General features: G+C 38.3%; 1 protein-coding gene across 5 annotated transcripts in view; it reads right to left on the bottom strand.

Moving 5' to 3' along the window:
• Positions 1-23840, bottom strand: part of CDK19 (cyclin dependent kinase 19) — a 169648-nt gene that overhangs the window by 8304 nt on the left and 137504 nt on the right. For all 5 annotated transcript variants that reach the window (XM_004011205.5, XM_060419498.1, XM_027972369.3 and 2 more), the window contains 7 exons: positions 18785-18842; positions 14052-14183; positions 8732-8875; positions 8496-8565; positions 1867-1939; positions 1391-1488; positions 561-639 (listed from right to left, as the gene is read on the bottom strand). In XM_004011205.5, coding sequence (XP_004011254.1) covers positions 561-639; positions 1391-1488; positions 1867-1939; positions 8496-8565; positions 8732-8875; positions 14052-14183; positions 18785-18842 — 654 coding nt within the window. The remainder of the gene's footprint in view (positions 1-560; positions 640-1390; positions 1489-1866; positions 1940-8495; positions 8566-8731; positions 8876-14051; positions 14184-18784; positions 18843-23840) is intronic.

Raw genomic sequence — 23840 nt, 5'->3', positions numbered from 1 at the left:
TGTCATTGTAGGATATGCATATGAGACTGTCAGCCAACCTGGGAAGAGACCTACGTGGGACACCAAAGTGACTGGCATGCCTGGAGAAGGGAGTAGCCAGGGAATACAGCACCCCCGAAGGTGAGTACAGAGCCCCAAAGAGGACTCGCTCTCTGAAGTTCATTAGATTGCACAGTAATCCTCCCTGTCAGGGACAGACATTCCACTGAAGACACAGGCCCAGAGGAAAGCGCCACTCCTTGAAATAGCTCTAACAGTCTTTTCAGTCAATTTGGAGAAAGAACGGCTGTGTGGGGAGGAGTCAGTACAATCAAAGCATGGAGTGATGCTTTAAAAGCAGCCGGCATAAAATGATGGCAGTGGCACTGAACCAACCAAAGCAAGCATCAAGAATCGGGGAATAAAGTAGACTGTGAAACAAAGCAGGAAGTTCATTCATCTGTGAATGCATATTTCAAACTGCAGAGTACATCTACAATAAAGTAAATACATAATTAAATAAAATGCAGTTAAATATATAGGAATTACTACATTTATCCTTCCCTAAGTGCAATTTATACCTTGTCACCTTTTTCTTCAGGTTCATCTTCATTAAGGAATTCTCGTTTGGGGTATGGAATCTGGCAGCCAGCAAACACACTACAAATCATTGAAGGAAAAAAAAAATACATGTCATGACCTAAAATCTATAACATGATTGACCTTGTGCATTTTAAATTCCACTTTTTAAAAAAATTTCCTACTCTTCATCTGTGGCTGGTATGCCTCTCAACACAATTTAAGCAATAAGAAAAGAACAATTCGTCATCTGAGTTTTACACTAGTATAACTGCCCCTTTCAATAACATCTTAAAACTGCGTTTAGCTAGTTGACATATGTAACACAGAAATTTCTCCACACAAACTTCATCAGCACTAAAAAGAGCTGACCGTGTATTTGCTTCAACAATGAAAGTAATTTTTTTCTCAAGAAAAGCTGTACCTCTAATATCAGTAAGTCCAAGCACAATTTATATCTGTGGGTATAATAAGGATGGGGAAATGGAGAAGTATAATAACGCAGCAGAGACACAGAATTTTAAAAGCTCAGTTCCCTACTGGTTTGGTGTAAACTGTTCTGGCTGACCGATCTATAATAAAAGTCCCATCTGTTCTCAGCTTTAGTTTTTGTCTGTAAAACTGACTAATGATCATTCCGTAAACTTGTTTTCATTCACACCTCTTTACAGCTTTGCCTGTTTCAAAGTACAGGACCTCTCGGCTAGTGTTTCCCGAGGTGGTATTAACCAAGGAAATAAAAGACTCGAGTAACAAGTGCTTCCCTTGCCTTTAGCCACCACCGCACACCTTCAACCTGGAGCAAAGTGCACAGAAAAGGAAGGATACATACTCTAATGTCGGCAAGGGGTCCTCCTGAAAATAGGGATCCTGCAGGGCCTGCTCGGAGGTAATTCTCTTGGTTGGATCCATCGTAAGGAGTTTTTGAAGCTAGAATAACACATAAGAAATTGACAGCACGGGAAAGTCTGCTTCCAGGGGAATGTTTGGACTGTGTTAATGGCTAACAGAATTAACATCAGGTGCCCGTTTATTAATACACTACACACATTTATGTGAAACTGACAGAAATGATTAGCAGTAAAGCCGTTTTAGAATTTTTTTTTTTTTCCTACTGGTAAACCACTGGAAACAAGGCTAAAAGTCAAGGGTGATATCTCAAAGGAAAAAGATTTAATTTTGCCCCAGCATCCACCAGTTTCCTTTTTTTCCTGAAGAGGAGGAAGAGCTGGGACAATTTCACAGTAAGTGGGGTGGGGTGAGAGCTGTGCTAAGGATCACCTTCCCACTCTGGAGAGATGCACCTACCAAAAGGAATACTTTGCTGTCAGGCTTGACCTTGTGTTTCTCCATGTACTTTATGAGGCTACTGTTGGCGTACCTGCAAAGACATGACATCCACACACTATTGAGGACATTCACGCAATTGACATCTTTTAATGGAAGGTTCCAAGGTTGGTTTTCCTATGAGGTATGTATTCATTTAAGCCATTGTTTTGTTTTGTTTTGTTTTCTGATTAAAAAGGAATACAAAACCAAATGTTGGTAAATGTGTAAAAAATAAATAAGAATTGTTACACACCGCATGTAAGAGTTTATACTGTTAGAATTACTTTGGAAAATAATAATGCATTAACCATTAGAGCTGAAAATGTGACTATCCTATGATCCAGCAATTCCTTCCTAGGTACATATTCTATATCAGGATATCAACTGCTCAGGCTGAGGGGTGAGTAAATGGGTATTCACTTTATTATTCTAAATAGACTACATATTTTCATTATGTATATTCTTTCCTACATATGAAATATTTCAAATTTAAAAGGTCAAGAAACAGGTAATACATGTTTATGGTAAAAAATTTAGAGAATATAAAAAAGTATAAAGAAAAATTTGAAAACACTCATAATCAAGCTAGGAAGCAATTTAAAAAACTCTTATCAAGATTTGATATTTTTCCTTTGGCATTTCTTCTGTGCATACATATATATACACACAAAGAGGTATTTGTTTTAATAAAATTGGAATCATAGTATATATAAGTTGTCCTTAATGTTGTTTTATAAATGTTTTCTCTTGCCAAACGCTCTTTAAGCTTTTTATTTGTACGGGTTGAACATTTTCTACTGTTACTAATGATACTTGTTTCACAGCACTTACAAAGTACAGATCCTAAATCTGGTACACATTCAGGGGGACAGGACTGCATGGCAGGTGAGAATCAGAGGCCCCTCCCAGACCCTGACTCAGTCATTTACCAGTTGTGCGATTTTGGGCAGTTAACTTCTATGAAAGCCTTTAGGTGCCTCATCTTAGCTATGTGTGGCTGCTTTGATGCTTTTTCAGGATAAAGTCTTAGATTTATTAAGTCAAAGGGTAAGTACATGCCAAAGCCTTTTGTGTGTGCTCTAGAACTTGCTACATGAACCTGGCCCTCAGACCAGTAGCATGGGCACCGGAAAGCCTGCACTAGGCATGCAGGTTCAGTTCAGTTCAGTTCAGTTCAGTCGCTCAGTCGTGTCTGACTCTTTGCGACCCCATGAATCGCAGCACGCCAGGCCTCCCTGTTCATCACCAACTCCCGGAGTTCACTCAGACTCACGTCCATTGAGTCAGTGATGCCATCCAGCCATCTCATCCTCTGTTGTCCCCTTCTCTTCCTGCCCCCAATCCCTCCCAGCATCAGAGTCTTTTCCAATGAGTCAACTCTTCGCATCAGGTGGCCAAAGTACTGGAGTTTCAGCTTTAGCATCATTCCTTCCAAAGAAATCTCAGGGCTGATCTCCTTCAGAATGGACTGGTTGGATCTCCTTGCAGTCCAAGGGACTCTCAAGAGTCTTCTCCAACACCACAGTTCAAACGCATCAATTCTTTGGCGCTCAGCCTTCTTCACAGTCCAACTCTCATATCCATACATGACCACTGGAAAAACCATAGCCTTGACTAGATGGACCTTTGTTGGCAAAGTAATGTCTCTGCTTTTCAATATGCTATCTAGGTTGGTCATAACTTTTCTTCCAAGGAGTAAGTAAGCGTCTTTTAACTTCATGGCTGCAGTCACAATCTGCAGTGATTCTGGAGCCCAAAAAAGATAAAGTCTGACACAGTTTCCACTGTTTCCCCATCTATTTCCCATGAAGTGATGGGACCGGATGCCATGATCTTCGTTTTCTGAATGTTGAGCTTGAAGCCAACTTTTTCACTCTCCTCTTTCACTTTCATCAAGAGGCTTTTTAGTTCCTCTTCACTTTCTGCCATAAAGGTGGTATCATCTGCATATCTGAGGTTATTGACATTTCTTCTGGCAATCTTGATTCCAGCTTGTGTTTCTTCCAGTCCAGCGTTTCTCATGATGTACTCTGCATAGAAGTTAAATAAGCAGGGTGACAATATACAGCCTTGACATACTCCTTTTCCTATTTGGAACCAGTCTGTTGTTCCATGTCCAGTTCTAACTGTTGCTTCCTGACCTGCATATAGGTTTCTCAAGAGGCAGGGCAGGTGGTCTGGTATTCCCATCTCTTTCAGAATTTTCCACAGTTTATTGTGATCCACACAGTCAAAGGCTTTGGCATAGTCAATAAAGCAGAAATAAATGTTTTTCTGGAACTCTCTTGCTTTTTCCATGATCCAGTGGATGTTGGCAATTTGATCTCTTGTTCCTCTGCCTTTTCTAAAACGAGCTTGAACATCTGGAAGTTCATGGTTCACGTATTGCTGAAGCCTGGCTTGGAGAATTTTGAGCATTACTTTACTAGCATGTGAGATGAGTGCAATTGTGTGGTAGTTTGAGCATTCTTTGGCATTGCCTTTCTTTGGGATTGGAATGAAAACTGACCTTTTCCAGTCCTGTGGCCACTGCTGAGTTTTCCAAATTTGCTGGCATATTGAGTGCAGCACTTTCACAGCATCATCTTTCAGGATTTGGAATAGCTCAACTGGAATTCCATCACCTCCACTAGTTTTGTTCGTAGTGATGCTTTCTAAGGCCCACTTGACTTCACATTCCAGGATGTCTGGCTCTAGGTGAGTGATCACACCATCGTGATTATCTTGGTCTTGAAGATCTTTTTTGTACCGTTCTTCTGTGTATTCTTGCCACCTCTTCTTAATATCTTCTGCTTCTGTTAGGTCCAGACCATTTCTGTCCTTTATCAAGCCCATCTTTGCATGAAATGTTCCCTTGGTATCTCTAATTTTCTTGAAGAGATCTCTAGTCTTTCTCATTCTGTTCTTTTCCTCTATTTCTTTGCACTGATCACTGAGGAATGCTTTCTTATCTCTCCTTGCTGTTCTTTGGAACTCTGCATTCAGATGCTTATATCTTTCCTTTTCTCCTTTGCTTTTTGCTTCTCTTCTTTTCACAGCTATTTGTAAGGCCTCCCCAGACAGCCATTTTGCTTTTTTTGCATTTCTTTTCCATGGGGATGGTCTTGATCCCTGTCTCCTGTACATTGTCAGGAACCTCCGTCCATAGTTCATCAGGCACTCTATCTATCAGATCTAGGCCCTTAAATCTATTTCTCACTTCCACTGTATAATCGTAAGGGATTTGATTTAGGTCATACCTGAATGGTCTAGTGGTCTTCCCTACTTTCTTCAATTTGAGTCTGAATTTGGTAATAAGGAGTTCATGATCTGAGCCACAGTCAGCTCCTGATCCTGTTTCTGCTGACTGTATAGAGCTTCTCCATCTTTGGCTGCAAAGAATATAATCAATCTGATTTTGGTGTTGACCATCTGGTGATGTCCATGTGTAGAGTCTTCTCTTGTGTTGTTGGAAGAGGGTGTTTGCTACGACCAGTGTGTTCTCTTGGCAAAACGCTATTAGCCTTTGCCCTGCTTCATTTCATATTCCAAGGCCAAATTTGCCTGTTACCCCAGGTATTTGTTGACTTCCTGTTTTTGCATTCCAGTCCCCTATAATGAAAAGGACATCTTTTTTGAGTATGAGTTCTAAAAGGTCTTGTAGGTCTTCATGGAACCGTTCAACTTCAGCTTCTTCAGTGTTACTGGTTGGGGCATAGACTTGGATTACTGTGATATTGAATAGTTTGCCTTAGAAACAGAGACCATTCTGTGCAGGTACTCAGGCCCTATTCCAGATTCTGAATCAGAATCTGCATCTTTAACAAGGTCTCCAGGTGGTCGGTGGAATGTCTGAGATTCCACAGACATAATGTCTGAGAAGCATTCATTCTCCCCAGTAGGTATAAGTAAGAATGCCCATTTTATTATACACTTACCAACACCAGGTATTTTTAAGAAAATCTTTGCCATGTATATTAACTTAAAAATTATTTTCCTCCGATACCAGGAATACTTTTTTGGCAAGGTAACCATTAAGTTTAGTGATGGTTAAATGGAACTTTAAGGTTTATGTAGAAATAGAGTCTGTCAACATAGTTTTGGTCTTTATGTTGAATCAACTGATTTCTTGAGTTAACTCTAGATTCTAAGGTTGTTTCTATTGTAATGTAAAAGGTCTTGAAGTTGAAAAATCCTATTGCTAGATTCCCATTGTGGTTTCTTATTTTTTGTAGTGTTACAAATAGGGTAAACTGTCATTTTCTGTATTATCCTCTTCTAGATTTACTACAATTTAGGAGCTGAACAATTTTAAAACTCTCTATATACATTATAAAGCATTTTATCAGCATGTTTATTCAAACATTCAATTTTTTAAAGTCAACTTATTTATTTCCTTTTAATTCTGTTCTCACCTTGCCTTCTAATGAGCTAACAAGAGCTGACACTTTGGAAAGATTACAGAAAAAATTCTATTGTTACCCTTCACAGTTCACATCAAGGGTAATTTTTTTGGTTCTTTTTATCTGATATAATGAAAACAAGTTATTTGTTTACTTTTTAATGTCATTTGTAATAATATTATCTGGAATTTTTTATTATACTTTAGTGACTTGTATGTAAACTGGATTATATTTAGCTAATTTTTAATAAATTCCTTTTTGTGTTATGTATTAGCAGGCAGCTTTTATGTGGATAAAATTGTTTGCTTAGAAAGTATGGGCTCTTATCTCTCAACTTTTTCTGTTACTCTTTTATTAAATTTTATTTATCTTTCTAAATTTCTCTCCTATTATTTCTGGTTATTGTAAATACTATCATTTTATGTAAAACTCTTCCTTTAAATACTAAGATAAAATGTTGTGTCTTAATTAATTTTCTCTGTTATATTACCAGCTTATCTTCAATTACTTGAACCACTTTCATTTAATACCCATTTGACAAGTAACTAATGAACACACACTATATACTAGGCCCTGGAGATGCCTATAATGGTGTATAAAATAGGCACGATCCATATTCTAGAGGGAAAGGCAGATAAGTGTTCAAAAGCCAACTGTCGAGCACAGTGATGTGTGCTGAGAGCAGCAGCTCAGGATATGCCACCGGACTGCAGAGGGGAAGCATCTGACTAGAAGGACAAGGGGAGACCTCCTCAGGATAGAAAGGATAAGCAGGAGTTATCTGATGAAATGGGTGGGAGGATGGTATCAATACGTCCCAGACTGAGGGAACAGCATGTGTAAAAATCCAGGGGTCCAAGAACGCTCAGGGGTTTTGAGGATCTTAAAGAAATTTATGAGGTGCAGCCCACAGAGTACAAAGTGGACAGAGGTTTAGGAGATAAATTTGGTGATGTAGACGCCCGGGCTTTTGTAAGCCATATTTAAAAACTGAGAGCAGCGTGAAGACTGACATGCTCAGCTGTGCCTTTGGCGATGACTGCAGAACAGGCAGTGAGTCAGAATGAAAACTGAGGGTAGAAATACCACTTATGAGGCCAATGCAGGATCCCAGGTGAGAGAGAGGGTAGAGGTCTGGTCTATAATAGTGGCAGGGCAGATGGAGAGAAATACAGAGATCTGAAGGATATTGAAACAAAGAATTTACTAGATTTGCTAATCATTTGGACACTAGGGGATAAAATGGAAGACAGTGAGAGAGGAGAAGGATTAGGGACATCTTTAAGGTCTTTAGCTTGAACAATTAGGTAAATCATGGAGCCATTTCCTAAGATAAATACAGCGGGAGGAAAAGTTTAGGAGGACAGATGATGAGCTCAGTTTGGGACACCTATTTTGAAGTATTTATGGGACACTCAATTTGGGATTCCAAAAAGCAGTTAGATACAAGGGTCTGAAACTTGGTAAGGAAATCGGAGTAGAATGTATAAATTGGGAACCATCAGCACAACTAATGGTGCGCTGTAGCCATCAAAATCACAGAGACTGTCTAGGGAAATGTCTAGGGTGAGAAGAGAGCCCAACTCAGACACCTGAGCAATGTCAGCGCTCTATTTAGGAGCTGCAAGGAGGCAAGGACCCCTACCTAGGACTGTGTGAAAGAGAGGCCCAAAATGATCAGTGCCATTCGCTGCTGCTTTATGAGGTCTGCTTTTGTTCCTACAAGCCATTCCTGTCCTGAAATTTCTCTGTGACATTTCCCAAAAGAGACTCTCTTCCACCTTCTCCTCTAGGTGCACGTATTTATAACAAACTCCTCTCATTCCCACTCGGCATCCACATCCCCACCAGTTAGTTTTCCTCAGATCTTAGCCATGTGTTCTTCCTCCTGCCGCCCTTATTGGCTGCCTAGCCCAGCATTTCAGACACAACTCATGACACAGATAGAGACGGAACTACCATTGAACTGAGCCCCTTTCCAAGCTAAACAGAAGAGACTTTAAAACTATCTATTGACCCCTAAATTCTTAGAAGTTTTTAAATAAATATTTGCTTAAGCCTGGCATATACATTAACAACATTTGAAATATCTTCTTTAAATCATAAACATAATTAATATACTAACATCTACGTTTCTGGTTTAAACAATAATCTATCTGGTTTTTAAAAGGATTCATTTAAATATTCCCACTGGATGTTACTTGTATGTAATATGGTATTACTTACGTTGTTCTTCTAAAGTCTTTCTGAAGTGTTGGGTATTCTGGCATCTTTCTAATATCTTCCCAGTCTTTATCTTAGGCAAAAAAAAATACTGAATGTTGTTACAGGAAATAATGTTACTTATCAGAAATCTAGTTATTTTAGCTTAAAAATATACATAGAAATACTTAAAATATCCTTTTCAAAAAGAACGTTTTTGAAATATGACTCAAGTATTATTTTGAAAAAAAAAAAATTACCTGCAGGAAATCCCATGACACTAAATATTCGGTCTAGTTGATCATGATGAAAAGGATTGCTTGTTTTTATATCTTCCTGACGACAGTGGAAAATAGGTTCTGAAGTCAACAGTTCAGCAAAAATGCAACCTATTGCCCATATATCTATGAAGGAAGAAAAACAAGTTTTTGTACATATTTATTATATTTCTTTAGTTATAAGTTCTTGGTATAATCACAACCTACATATAAAAAAAATTTTCAAGGCTACAGTCCATGGGGTTGCAAAGAGTTGTACACGACTGAGCACTGAACACGGCACAGCTATACCATCACATAACAGACTGAAAGTCAAATAAAAAACATTTACTTGTAAATTTCCTGATCAAGATAAACTTGGGGAACTCAGCAAACAATGAATTTTCTTTACATTCAGGCAAAAGCCTTTCTAACCACTATTAGTAATTTAATTGCTGAAGCATTCAATTGATAATCTAATACAAGGCGTAACACTCAAGATGTGATAGAATAAAATAATATCATGATCAGGTACAGTGATATGTTTCTTTAAAGCAATCAAATACATAATGACTAGAATTTTTGAGTTGTCAGTCTAAACAGTACAGATTACACAAAATAATTTGGAAAAACTCAACTTTTGTCTGAAAGATACCAGCTTCAGTGTTTTCAAGAAGTGGTAAGGTCTGCTGTTGCTGCTGCTAAGTCGCTTCAGTCATGTCCGACTCTGTGCAACCCCACAGACGGCCGCCCATCAGGCTCCTCCATCCCTGAGATTCTTCCAGGCAAGAATACAGGAGTGGGTTGCCATTTCCTTCTCCAACGCATGCATGCATGCTAAGTCGCTTCAGTCGTGTCCGACTCTGTGCGACCCTATGGACAGCAGCCCACCAGGCTCCTCTGTCCACAGGATTCTCGAGGCAAGAATACTGAAGTGGGTTGCCATTTCTAGAAGCTGATAAATACAAGTATATACAAGCACTGCGTGACACCAGTAAAGAGAAATGATCTGAACATACTCAGATGCTGCCCCAACTCCACCATGCCAAGATAAATTGAGGCATCTTTCAGAGTTTTATTAACTACTTCAAATAACCAGTTAAAGATGATTCTACTTGGATTCTACAGATTGAAAAACTATAATATAGTTTTAATCTAGATTCTAAGACTGTAATATTTATAATGCTTTGCCATCTGTACATGTGAATTAATTTTTGTGAGAGGTATATTCATACTTGCCCACTTAATGCCACTTAGTATTTTTAAAGTTAATAACACACAGACTATGGGACAGCATAGAAAAGTACAGTGTTTAGAAGTCTTCTAAACATAGGAATCACATTCTGTAGACAAGCTATCAGGTAAAATTACTCTTCGGATGCCATTTCATAAATTACTAAATGAAAAAAATATATAGTAATGTCTCCTGTATCTGACTCCATTCAGGGATGGTTTCCTTCGACACAAGTTAGCCTTCTGGATAATGGGAATATATCCTTTCAATAGCCATTTTTATTACGTTATTACCTGCCATCTTAAGAGGCTATAAAATACAACTTCATCATCCTCATCATGAAGATCCATCACTAAAGAGCAGACTAATAATACTGTTCAGTGTCTACTTTGCCATTTTTTCTCTGCCATGTCATGTTCGCTGTCCCCTTGGCCCTGATACGGCAGCCTCTGACTGTCCCAAGTCTTCCTGCAGCTGCCTCTACTATGCAGTCAGTGGAGACAACTACTGTATGTTGCTGGCCACACAGTTCCTGGTTTGCCCTCTAATCAAGGACAGGGGCCTGTATCTAGATTTCCTGAAGAACTGCTAAGAGAAGGAACCTCAATGTAGTGGGCAGTATTAAATTCTAGGGTGTCTGGCCTCATATTAGCATCTAATTTTAAATGATCATCTGGCTCCAGCACCATCTATAGCCATTTCTCAGCTCTTTCCTTTATCAATGACTTGCCCTTTTCTCTCTCTTCCTCTTCCCTCTCCTCCCTGCCTCCCCCTGCCCCACTCCCCGTGTGTGTGTGTGTGTGTGTGTCTCTCTCACACATACCACTCCCCGTGTGTGTGTGTGTGTGTGTGTGTGTGTGTGTGTCTCTCTCTCTCTCTCTCTCTCTCTCTCTCTCACACACACACATACCACAACCACCACCACTCACCTCCTGGGCTAAATCTCATTTCATAAATTTTCACTGATGCCAAATCAAACTCTCTTTTATATGCTCTGAATAGAAATAATACTCATTTCTGATATGAACCAGGTACACGGAATTCTAACAATGAGTAACTGTGTATTCATGTCTGCTATGAATCTATAAGCTAACTAATGTGGGGGTATTACTTTTCTTTTTTCCTCACTTCTATCCAGAATAAATAATTGAGATGACTAAAATTAGAAATCAGTGATTAGGTTTTTATCTTTAATTGCTAAGTCTCATTTTTACTGAGCTGGTTAAAATTCAATTTCAGTTCTCCTTACCCTGAGGAAATAAGAAATATATATAGTTGGTTTCCAGTTCATACCCAATCACCTTGATTTCCAAAACACACATCTATTTTTTATTACGATAGTAGAGCAGTTAATCAGAAAATATTCATAAAACTATGCTTCTCAAAGTGTGGGGACCACACACAACAGAATCACCCGAGGTACATGTTAAACACAGGCCATGGGTCTGCTAAGAATCTCTGAGAGTGAGACAGTCTTTGGTGGGGCGTCATTTTGTTTAACAAGGTTCCTGGCTGAGTCTTCCTTTTCTCCCTGGAATCTCTCTTCTGACATAGACTGCACAGTGCTAGGTAAGAGCCCAGCGCCCAGGAGGTTCTGCTGTTAGCACGTCCTGTACTTCCACCCTGTGCCCGGGGTTACCTCACCACCGGTCCTGTTCTCAAGCACCAACTGTTGCTCCCAGCTAGCACTCCCCTTTTCTCTGTCTTAACTTTTGGCCCCTTCCTAGCCTCTGGTACCTTCCGAGGTTGTCTAGATTTTATTGTTCTCAAGAGAGAGAGAACTAATACCAGAAGAAGCAACCATAATGCGAAACGTCTCAAAAATAAAGCCCCTCAGTGCACCCGCCGGAATGGAAACAGAGTCAGGCTTATTCTAAGAACCGCTCTCTCCCAGCGGTCCCCAACCTTCTTGGCACCAGGGACCAGTTTTGTGGAAGATGATTTTTCCATGGACTGGAGGTTGGGCAGGGGCAGGGGGTGGGATAATCCAAGCGCATTACATTTATTATGCACTTTCTTTTTTTTAAATATAAATTTATTTATTTTAATTGGAGGCTAATTACTTTACAATATTGTATTGATTTTGCCATACATTGACATGAATCCGCCACGGGTGTACATGTGTTCCCCATCCTGAGCCCCCCTCCCACCTCCCTCCCCATCCCATCCCTCTGGGTCATCCCAGTGCACAGCCCCGAGCATCCTGTCTCATGCCATCAAACCTGGACTGGCAATTCGTTTCACATATGATAATATACATGTTTCAATGCCATTCTCCCAAATTATCCCACTCTCGCCCTCTCCCACAGAGTCCAAAAGACCGTTCTATACATCTGTGTCTCTTTTGCTGTCTCACATAAAGGGTTATTGTTACCATCTTTCTAAATTCCATATATATGCATTATTATACTGTATTGGTGTTTTTCTTTCTGGCTTGCTTTATTTCTAATCTAATGCCACCACTGATCTGACAGGAGGTACCAGTCCACAGCCCAGAGGTTGGGGACCCCTGCTCTATCCCTTCCATTTACTTTTCGTTTCAAAAAAAGTTCTCCCACCTTCACAGACAGCTGCCGCTGCCCTTGGCTGCTAACGGTGACAGCCTCTGGTCAGGGGTCTTATTACTACAGGCTCAGCTGCCAGGGGATGGGTCTGAGGTCAGTTCACATGCCTCTACTATCAAACACATATGGTTTTCCTTATGGTGCTGTAGCCATTCATAGCCTTTTTCACTAATTTAACAAAATCCTTCAGCAGTACTTACGAAGAATTACAATATTCCACACTGTGCCTAGACAAAGGGAGTATAAATGTGTTCTGGTTATCTAAGTTTTGCAGAAGTCACACCTCCTGAGGAATGAGGACATTACTCTATTTTAATTTTTGTTTCCACTTCTACCCATGAAGAGGTTAATTATGAGTCTGATCTCTTCAAATGTGAGAACTTCCTTGATAACTCTGATAGTTCTTTTCAGATTTTTCATAAGCTTAACAGAGAAAGGATTTTTAATAATTTTATAATTTAAGTGTCTTTATCAAGTAGAACTTGACCAAAGCAGCTAAATGCAGTCAAAATTAGTCTAATACAAGTAAACAGAATTCAAGAAAAGGAAACTTTAAAGAAACATAGTGAGCAAAATGTAGGTACTTTATAGAACTAGGCCTTCACATTAATGGCCCCACTTCCTCCCTCCCTGTCTTCTCCTTTCGCCTCCTTTAAAGCAGTACCTAGGTTTGAGGGCAGCTCTCTCTTCCCAACTCCCTCAGTTGGCAGCTGGGCCCTCTGAGGACACTACAGGGCCAGGCAGCGAAATCTCTGATGCCTCTGTTCTGAAGCAGACTTTAAATCCCACAGATTGTGTTTTTAACAGGTTTTCTTGTTCAGCATTTACGCTTGGTGAGATGGTAAGATGCTGAGCACAGCCAGTCTACCCAGGTTCTATTTCCTATAATGGAGAAACTGCCATTCTGATAACTATAATGGCAAGAGAGAAGGATTAGTCATATTGTTTCTTGCTTAGGAAAGGACTGACTGATTAACTTTTTCCCAAATAGCAGGGGCTCCCTCCAATAACTACATCAGTTTTTCTGTGTTTGTGATGAAAATTCTAAACCTCTCTCCAGTTCTTCTGATCAGTAGTAGGTAGGTGCAAAACAAAATCTGCATTTTATCATTTCTATGCAACTCAACAAGATCAGACACTTCTGTTCTCTGAAAGCAAATGCTTCCTTGCAGGCCCGAGAGAGAGGAGATACATGTATACTGATGGCTGATTCACACTGTTGCACAGCACAAACCAACACAGCGTTGTAAAGCGATTATCCTCCAATTAAAAATAAATTATTCAAAAAAGAAAATGCTTTCTTTTTTAAAAAAAGAATCATATTCTCCTAAATAGCTGAAAATCCAGAGCTACTAGAATATAAAATCTGGGCATATAGATGACAACAGGACTTTTACAAAGCCATATAAAGTGACTTTTACAAAGCAGCTTTATTATACCATTTAGCATTTATCATAAATGCAGTATCATACAATAATGATATAATACTTACCAATTATAAGTAAATCATTTCACACTAACTTACCAATGGCCTTTGTGTAATGCCTTGCACCAAGCAAAAGTTCTGGAGCCCGATACCAGAAAGTCACAACTACAGGATCCAAATCTGCTAGTGGCTTTAGAGGAGAATTGAATAATCTGGCAAAACCCATGTCAGCTAAAAAATAAAATCAATTAATAAGAACTCAGTGTGGCATGATATTATAACCATGATGACAATAGCCACTAACCTTACAAAGCAATGCTTTTCAACCAGTGGTCTGTGCCAGCACCAGATCTCCCCTTCTGAGGGAGATACAGTGATTGTGCTATTTTACTGATGAAGAGACTGAGGTTTAGAGATATTCTGACTTGTCCAAAGTCATAGAACTAGTAGGTATAGAATCAGAATAAAAATCCAGGTCTGATTCCAGATTCCTGGCTTTCAGAGACAGAAAAATATTTGTATCTGTTTTTAAAATAAAGTCTATAAGTTTTCATGATTATGACTTCTGTATGCCTATATATCTAAAATCTTGAGTCTATCTTAGTTCAACCTGTGCCAGAGTTGGCTTTTATGGACTCAGGAGAGCTGATCTAAGTATCTTCCCACCACGGTGTTCAGTAATGTCATGTTTGTGGCTTGAAATTGGCTATGGTGGGAGTATTTACATCACAAAGAACAGTGCATGCTATAAACTGGGGTGACTTTTTTCTGGTACGCTGCTGTTACCAGAACATCACATACATGTTTTCAAGAACGTATGTAGAATACGTAAGAGAGTTTGTTACAACTCAGCATTTAACAAAGCTCTACACCAAAGCTAACTAATTTAAGTATTAGAAGTATACAAAAGTAGTAAAAAGATTATTACTATTGATATGATAATGTACTGGTTACTATCTAATTTTCTTAAGATTTCCTAAGGAACATATACCTTATATCTATAAAGCACTTCAGAGCTTACAAATGATTTTCATACACATCACCTATCGCTTCCTCTAATCCTTATAGGAATGCTGGTTTAATAAGTATTCTCCCCCTACCCACACTTCTGTGATGAAGAATCTAAGGCCCAAAGTAGTTCAATGACTTGCCCTAAGTCACAGGGATAGGAAGTAAAAATGCCAGTACCCAAGCAAAAACCATGTTATAATTTAGCAGCTATGTTCTTAACCATGGATCCGATATACAATAGACTATACATCTGACAATTGCATGTCACAAAGGTAAAAAAAAAAAAAATCACAAAGATAAGCCTCTATAGTCTGAAATAGGTAATACATACATTTTGATTATATAATGGTCCCTGGTATACTACACAATGCACAAGTAGCACATTAAAGTTGCAACTATAGAGTATCATTTAATCTAAAACCAATAGGCTATGATATGCATTAAACTTTTAATTTACAGTGATTTTATTTCTTTAGAGTTTGAATAATTTACAAGACTTTCTGAGAACGCTTTGGAGAACATAGGCCTTAAAAAATAAAGCTATCCAAGGATGCCTGTGCTGATGCCTACACTTTTTAAACCAAATTTCCCTACAGCAAACAAAAATAGTCAAAACCAGTCTACCAATATTACACCTACCTCAAAGCACTGCTTTACATATTGAATAGATGCTGACTGTTGTTGATGGCAAAGTAATATGATGGAATACTCTTCCCTCCATTGAAAAGCATTCTATTTTTAAGTAAAGGCTAAAGCCAATATTTCTCCCCTTATTCTCTACCTTCTTAGCTTTATGTAAGCCACATCAATTCACTGGAAAATGAAATCAAGCCCAGAGAAACAATACTCTTAAAAATAATTCCCATCTATTGTATGAACTTCAAAGGAATTTCAAACCATTTTTCAAATGATTACTAATTTAGACAAAATGTAACTAGCCTAAATGTTACTAACACCTATTTTCCTAAAGTTGGATATGAGTTAAATTATTCAGTTCAACAGAGGTAGTAAAATTGTGGTGTGGGTGCTGATTAGTATCAAATGACAGAAAAGCAGCAGCAGGCGATGTCTACATTCAAGGAGCTCACATAAGGGTGAGATGACGAAATATATGGAGTAGATGAAAAGGGTACTGCGAGACTAAAAGGAAAGTTGCTACTGGTCTCTATTAGACTCCAAGTCCCTTGCAGGAAGAGGCTATGTCTCCATGGTTTTATCTGGAACAATGTTTGATAAACATTTGCAGAAGTGGACTAAGTGGAAAGTGGAACTTGAGCTGGATTCTGAAGGAGGAACCACGGTGGACAGTAAAGAAGGCAACAAGCATTTTAGGAAAGGCCCGCAAGTCTCAGATGCTGGGAGCAGAAGCCTCTGATACAGGGAAGGGCACCATGTGTTTTTCAGTCAACTATGCTTTTTCTTTCAATCAAAAAAGAACTATATTTAAGTGTTAAGCAGAGATATCAAAGCATTACTGGTTTTTTTTTTTAAATAATGTGCTATTAAAATATAAAAACAATTTAATTAACTAGGTTAACTGTAACTGTTCATTAGATCTGTAATACTAACTGTTGTTTACTTTTCACCCTGACTTTCTCTCTAATCTTGGGTAGAATTATAATCCTAAATTCTTAACAATAAGGCAACTAACTGGCCTGGCTAGAATACAGAATTCATGTTGAGTAGCAGAGCTACTTGGGAGACTAAGGAGAAGATAAATTTACTGGGATAAATGTGATGACAGCATTGGAGAGCATAAGATGAGGATGATGAATTTGGTTTGGAATTAATGGAATATAGGTTGCCAGCAAGACATCCAAATAGAGAGTTAGAGTGAGAGAATAGAATTTGAGATGCAGAGCGTAAAATCATTTTCATAAAACCCAAGATTTTAAGGCCACAACTTATCAATTCCCTAAAGAAGTAACTGTAGAGGAAGGCCATGCCTCGAGCCAGTGCCTAGGATGTCTTGAAACAAGGTTAGTAGGAATAAGAGACAAGAATGAATAAAATTCAGAAGTCACAGCAAAAGTAATAGAAAAATAGAATTATGTGATGTCACAGAGACCAAAGTAAAGACACTCACACCACCAGACTAGCTGGAAGAACAAATGACAAGGCAGAAAAGGAAAACGGAGACTAAACACCGGCTACTAGACGTAGGAAGATAGACAGCAGTTTCAACAGAGGAACAGAATTGATGTCAGAAAAAAAATAATAACATAATAACAGGTTAGGGTACGTGAAACCAATGTGTAAATGATTTTATAAGTAGAGGAACAAGGGGAAAAAACTGAACAAATGGTAAAGAAAACAAAATGGATATGAGAAAATGTTATGTTAAAATTGGATTATGAGTGTTTAAAGGCGAAGAGGAGAAACTTGAGAAGGAAAGAACGGAAAAACTGTAATTAGAAGGACTAAAGTACAGCAGGAAGGTACTTAGAAGCTAGAAGGGCACGGGATAGGACTGAGGAGACACACTTTCTCTGAGGCTGTTTCAAAGGCAGAGCTGTGCTGACAAAACGTGGCCAGTCAGGTCATACCAGATAGCTTTGCTATCACTAGGCAGCAACGTCTGGAGTGAAAGAGACCCCAGACTTGGAGTTCAAGTCCTTCCTTTGAAAGGCCGAGTAAGCTGCCCCCTCTGTAAATCCAGCTTTACTTATCTGCAGTACCTACCAGACGGTGGCTGTGCAAAACAAATGAGATGACATACCAAAGTGTCTATTTCACTGTCCCCCACAGAAGGACCATCCTTCACTTCCCTTTCACGAGTGACTAGCAAAAACTTGGTACTCGATAAAAGTGTGAGGGTGAGAGAGAAACAAGTGAGGAAGGGTAGAAAGGGGATGAGAGGGAAAGAAAGCAGCCACCAGGTTCTTAATTAGCATCAACAGAATTTTTTTATGACTCAATCTCAAACTCAGAGTAGAGGTTAAAGAAAGGAAAGTTGGTTTAGAACAGCTTCTTCAGGAACTGGGCTAGTGAATTAACGGAAGCAGCAGCAGACCAGGCAGCAGGGCGCACTTGCTTGGGGCAGGTCAGAATGAATTTGTAGCAGGCAAAGCTGGCACAATTCTGGATCATTTCTAGCACGATAAATTCGAAGAGCAAAGAAAGCAGCTTGATAAAATTTACTCTAAAATCTTTCTTAAAAGCACTGAACATTGAATAAATTTAAGTTCTATTATAAAAAAAATTTAGAATAAAGCATTGCTCAGCTTCTTTTCTCCCCAGATATGTCACAGGTATACATGATACCAGTTTCTTTTAGAACATCCAAGGTTGCAGAGAAATTTTTAGTACAGAAACAAGACTTCTGCCAGTGCCTTAATCTAAGACTGGCAAGTGAGAGTCCACACACATATATATTCATTTGGAGAAGATACACTGGTACCTGGCAGACATGCAGCAGGGAGAGGGGAGGGCAGGGGAGGTGTCTGGGAGGATCTGTGTGTATAAGTCAGGGTCAGGGTGGGAAGGACGGATGCAGGGAAACATTTGGTAAAGCTGAGACAAAATTAAGATCCACGGGATTATGTTTAGGGTGACTATAACAGGAGCCTACAGCAGCAGCATAAACACATGCTTGGAGTCTTGGACAGGAATGAATTGTTGCTTGCCTCAGCTTAGAATTATAGAACCTTATTTTGGGAATAAATCTGAGGGATTTTATAAACTATCTCCATTTCCCAACATCTTGTCTATGAATGAGGAATTAATTTTAAAATTCCTTAAAATAAAGAGTATTAAAAAGGGAAACCATCTTTGCAGTCACTTTAGTTTCTTAATAAGGTATTTTAGAAATAATTACCTACCTATTTTGACTCTCCCCCTCTCAGGACCTTCTCCCATTACTAGGATATTTGCTGGTTTCTAGAAATAAAAATAGAGCATTCAAATTACTATATTCTTTTGACATGCTCTAAAATGGAAAAAAGTTCTTATAATATGAAAATGTCACTTTTGGATTTTCATCAAAACTATAATTGAATAGCAAGTACCCTCTACATTAAGCATTTGACATACTTGAAGTTAGCACTAACTTTCCAAAAACATCCCTGCTACAGAAACATCTTATTTTCAAAATTATATCATACAAATAATCACAAAGGAATTAAAGCTATCATTTCTATTTACCCCTCAGAAGTAATGACTAGTAATAATTTTTAAACCTTTACAAATTATAGGCTGTTCTATTACTGCCCACAACAAAGGCCTTTTGTGGTTGAAAATTTTTATATAAAGTCCCAGCCACAAGATAATTACCTTCATTTAACTGAGTCAAGTGGAATATTTCTTGCTAAATAGTTCTAAACTACTTTAGGAAAACATGGTCAACATTCAACAGACTCCATTAAAATTCATACACCTTATAGTTCATGCAAAAGTGAAATTCCAAGTATAATCTCGAGAAGGAGGAAAATAAAAGTCAAGGCTAATACAGAGCCATATAAAGAAAAGGGCAGGCTGAAAATGTATCCACCATCTTTTAAGACTTTTTAAAAAGTCATTCTTATTTGTAGACATTTGAGTAACATTTTAAAGGAGAAATTAACAGGATTTTGTGACTAGTTGAAGGCAGAGAGGCTTTGGGGCAAGTAAGCTTCCTCTGTAAATTCTCTGAAAAGAAAATTTATGATTCATTTATTCAATCAATGAATATATTTTTAGTGTCTTCCAGGACAGTAAACCATACTAAGAATTAAAAGGAAAAATAAAAGCACATGAAACCAAACTCCTAACTTCCAGATGTTCACTATATAAATAGAAAGAAATATCAGAAGCTTTGTGTAATACTAGAAGCTAATGGTAATTATGAATTATAAAGAAGACTGAGGTCTTGGGTTAGAGGTTAAACTAGATTACTTTTAAGATCTCTTCCAATTTGCTGGCTCTTTTTAAAGTCTCAATGAAAACAATAAGCACTAAAAATAAAAATGAACAGGGAGGAAATGATTAGAGTTTCCATTGTTAAGGGAAATATTCACTGAAGGTGGGGGGTAGGGGTGATGTCCATTATCCAGATCCTGAAAAATGAACAGGAGCTACAATGGTAGAGCACATGAAAGGCAATGACATAAGCTTAGGAGAAAAGAAGTCTGACTTGACAGAAAGCAGAAGACGAATGTGGTAGGCAGCAGAATGAACCTAGCCCCTGCATTGTCTTAAACGCCAGGTGAAGTAATCTGATCTTTATATTACAGGCAGCGAGATTACAGGAAGTGTGAGTGAAAGTCGCTTAGTCATGTCCGACTCTTTGTGACCCCAGTCCATGAGATTCTCCAGGCCAGAGTCCTGGAGTGGATAGCCTTTTCCTTCTCCAGGGGATCTTCCCAACCCAGGGGTCGAACTGGGGTCTCCTGCATTGCAGAAGGATTCTTAACCAGCTGAGCCACCGGGGAAGCCCAGGAAAGGGGGAGGCACCAGAACTGGGTATGGGTCATAAGGGCTCCACCCAAGGACTGCTCAGCGGAAGTGAAGACAGAGTTACAGAGCTGAGGAACGTTTTAAAGGAGAAACTGACAGGACTTACTGACTAGCTGAAGGCAGAAGATTAAGACAAAGGGTGATAAAGATGTCACCAAGGTTTTGAGTTAATGTGACTGGAAGAATGGTGTCTTTGTGATGGAAAATTTATGAAAGGTGCTGATTTGGGAGGGGGAACAAGAAAGAGATGACGAAACATGGAGCTGTGTGAGAGGCCTGGTCGCACTAGTCAGAACAGTGGACATAGGAAGATTCAGATTTGAAGTTTATTGTCACTGGAGTGTGATAATTGAAGACATGAGGCATGATTGGTTAACTATAGCAGAAAGAGAAAAACAGCATCAGACAAAAACCAAACCTTGAAAATAAGTCTGACAACTATTTATCAAAGCTCCATTAGGTATAAAACACTATATTGCAGACTTCAGGGAAATAAAGAAAAATAAAACATGAAGCCTTATCTTCAGTGAACTTAATAGCTAGTAGGGAAAGAAAGAGAACTTTTTAGAGTACAAGGCAGATTACACAAAGTACCAAAACAGCAAAAGAAATTGCTGGGATTAGATGATTCTTCTCAGTGAATATCCGGGTAGTCTTTAGGAAGGAAATGACTTTAGATGAATTTAAGAATGACTTAAGATTTTGATAAGCATAAACAAAAGAATGACTTTTCAGGCTCAGAGAACCCAAAAGTTAGGAGCACAGTCACAAAGAAAACCAACAGACATAAGCATGCTGAAGAGCCTAGAAGAGGTATGATATGGCTAGAGTATAGAAAGCTCAGGGAAGAAATAAGGTTAGGAGCTATGTTGGGAATTAAATGTCACATTAGAGAAACTACAACTTATTCTATAGGCTGAGCCGAGACAAGACACTGAGATAATCAGATCAATATTTAGGGAAAAAACACTGGTAGTAGTATGAAGGATGAACTGGAAAAGACAGATGGACCACAAAGTAAAGACAGAAGCCAGTTGGAAGTGGACTACAACTGGGGAAAAGTTCACTTGTGACAACAGTCATGGGGAACATATGAGAGCATTTCAAGGTAAAAGCGCAAGGTCTGGCATTGCTGTTTTTGCACCACTTTCTCTACCCTCCATAGTCATTCGTTTAACAAATACTGACTGAGCATCTAGCAGTAACTTAGATCCTAGAGATATCATACTAAACAAAACCAGTCAAAATCCTTAACCTCAGGAGCTTATATTCCAGTGGGGGAAAGAGGATAATAACAAATATACATCACAATTAGTACTGTGGAAAAATAATAAGGAGAATACAAGAGATTTCTGCATCTAGTTTTATGGCTGACTTCTGTCCATGGAATTCTCCAGCAAGAATACTGGAGTGGGTTGCCATTCCCTTCTCCAGAGGATCTTCCCAACCCAGGGATTGAACCTGGGTCTCCCACATTGCAGGCGGATTCTTTACCAGCTGAGCCGCCAGGGAAGCCCACTGTTAATAATGCTCTTGTCTTGAAAGCTACTTTGTATAACACTACTGTAGTTGATTCTTTTAGCAGTTTGCATGCTATATCTTTTAATAGCCTTTTATTTTCAGCTTCTTTTTGAAATCAGCATAAGTCCAGTACTATAAAACAATAATTAAAGACATATGCATTAGAAAGGCAGAAACAAGACTACTGTTATTTTCAGGTGATATAATTATCTACATAGAAAGCCCAAAGTATTTACAGACAAATTATTAGCAATAGTAAAAAAGTTTAACAGGAGGTATGGCTACTTGAACAGTATGAACAAGTCAAATGTACTTCTATATGTCACAAAAAAAAAGCTAGGAGATAGTTTTTCAAAAGCAGCATTTCTATAGCAAAAACAAAACAAAAACCTGTAAGATGCCTAGGAATAAACATATCAAATGATTTACAAGATTTTTATACAGAACACCTTGAAACCTTCCTAAATGACATTAAGAAGTTCTAAATAAAGTAAGAGCTCATGTTTATACATAAGAAGATTCAATATAGTAAAGACATCAATTCTCCCCATAGTAATCTATATATTCAATGCAATTTCCATCAAAATTCCATCAGAGTTTCCTTGCGGAACTTGAAAGCCTGATTTTAAAATGTATGTGGAAGAGCAAACAGCTAAGGATAGCCAAGAGATTCACAAGGTATTAGGAGGAGGGGATGAAGAGAAGAATCTGGCTCATGATTTATTTTAAAGCTATCGTAATTAAAACAGTATGAGACTGGTACAGAGACAGATAAAACTGATCAATGGGAGAGAATGGAGAACTGAGGGAGTAAGAACCTCAGATCAGTGGAGAATGGAAGAATTAGTCAATAAACAGTGCTGGCATAGCAAGCTATCCAAACGGGGGAAAAAGAAGTAAAATGAATCCTCACCTCATACCATACATACAGTAATTTCAGGAGGATTAAGGAATTAAATGTGAAAAACAAAACTTTAAAACTGAAGGAAATAAAAAACTGGAGTATATCTTTCTGACCCTAAAGTAGGGAAGAATTTCTTAAACAAGACACAAAGAATAACCATAAAAGACTGTTAACTTGGCAATTAAAGCAATTTCCAATCATCAAAGATCAGGAAAATAAAAAGACAAACAGGCAGAACTATTTGCAACGTGGCAGAGCTTTAGTATCCAGAATAAAGAACTTCTACAAATCAAGATGAAAAACAACATAACAGAAAAATGGACAAAATGTCTGCACAGGAATTTTAAAAAAGAAGAAAAACAGTTTAACCAGTAAGCATATGAAAAGATGCCACATCATATCAACAACGGGGGAAATGCAAATGAAAATCCCACTGAGATACCATTTTATTATACCTAGTAGACTGGTTAACAATTAAGAACAGTTGAGTAGGAGATAGGTCAGGGGAGTGCACTGCTGGTGGGAGAATAAACTGGTACAACTTCTTTAGAAAACAGTTTGGCAACATCTTGCAAAACTGAACAATTGCATACCCTTCAACTGAGTAATTCCCTTTTTAGATACACTAAAGAATATCCGTAGCGCATTTTGTAATCCCCATTAAAAAAAAAAAAAATCTGGACACAACCCAAATTTCTAGCTAATAGGAAAATGGAGAAATTAAATGTGATAGAGTCACACAATGAATTTTAAAAATAGCAGTGAAAATCACTGAATTACAAATAAAGGTAAAAAATGTTCAGATCTTGGAAGCACTATGTTGAGGGGAAAAAAGCACATTTCAGAAGACTAAATATAGCAGGATGCCATTTTCATAAAACTTAAAACCAAGCAAAGCTAAAAAATAGCTTAAAAATGTACTGTCTAGGCATATATACAAATGTGATAAACCTATTACTTTTGAAGGGGTGAATAATAGGTTCAAAATTCAGGATGTTTGTTACTTCTTGGGAGGAAGC

This window comes from Ovis aries, chromosome 8 (genome assembly GCF_016772045.2).
Source record: "Ovis aries strain OAR_USU_Benz2616 breed Rambouillet chromosome 8, ARS-UI_Ramb_v3.0, whole genome shotgun sequence".
Classification (NCBI taxonomy): Eukaryota; Metazoa; Chordata; class Mammalia; order Artiodactyla; family Bovidae; genus Ovis; species Ovis aries.
This window is presented reverse-complemented; position numbering and strand designations above follow the sequence as displayed.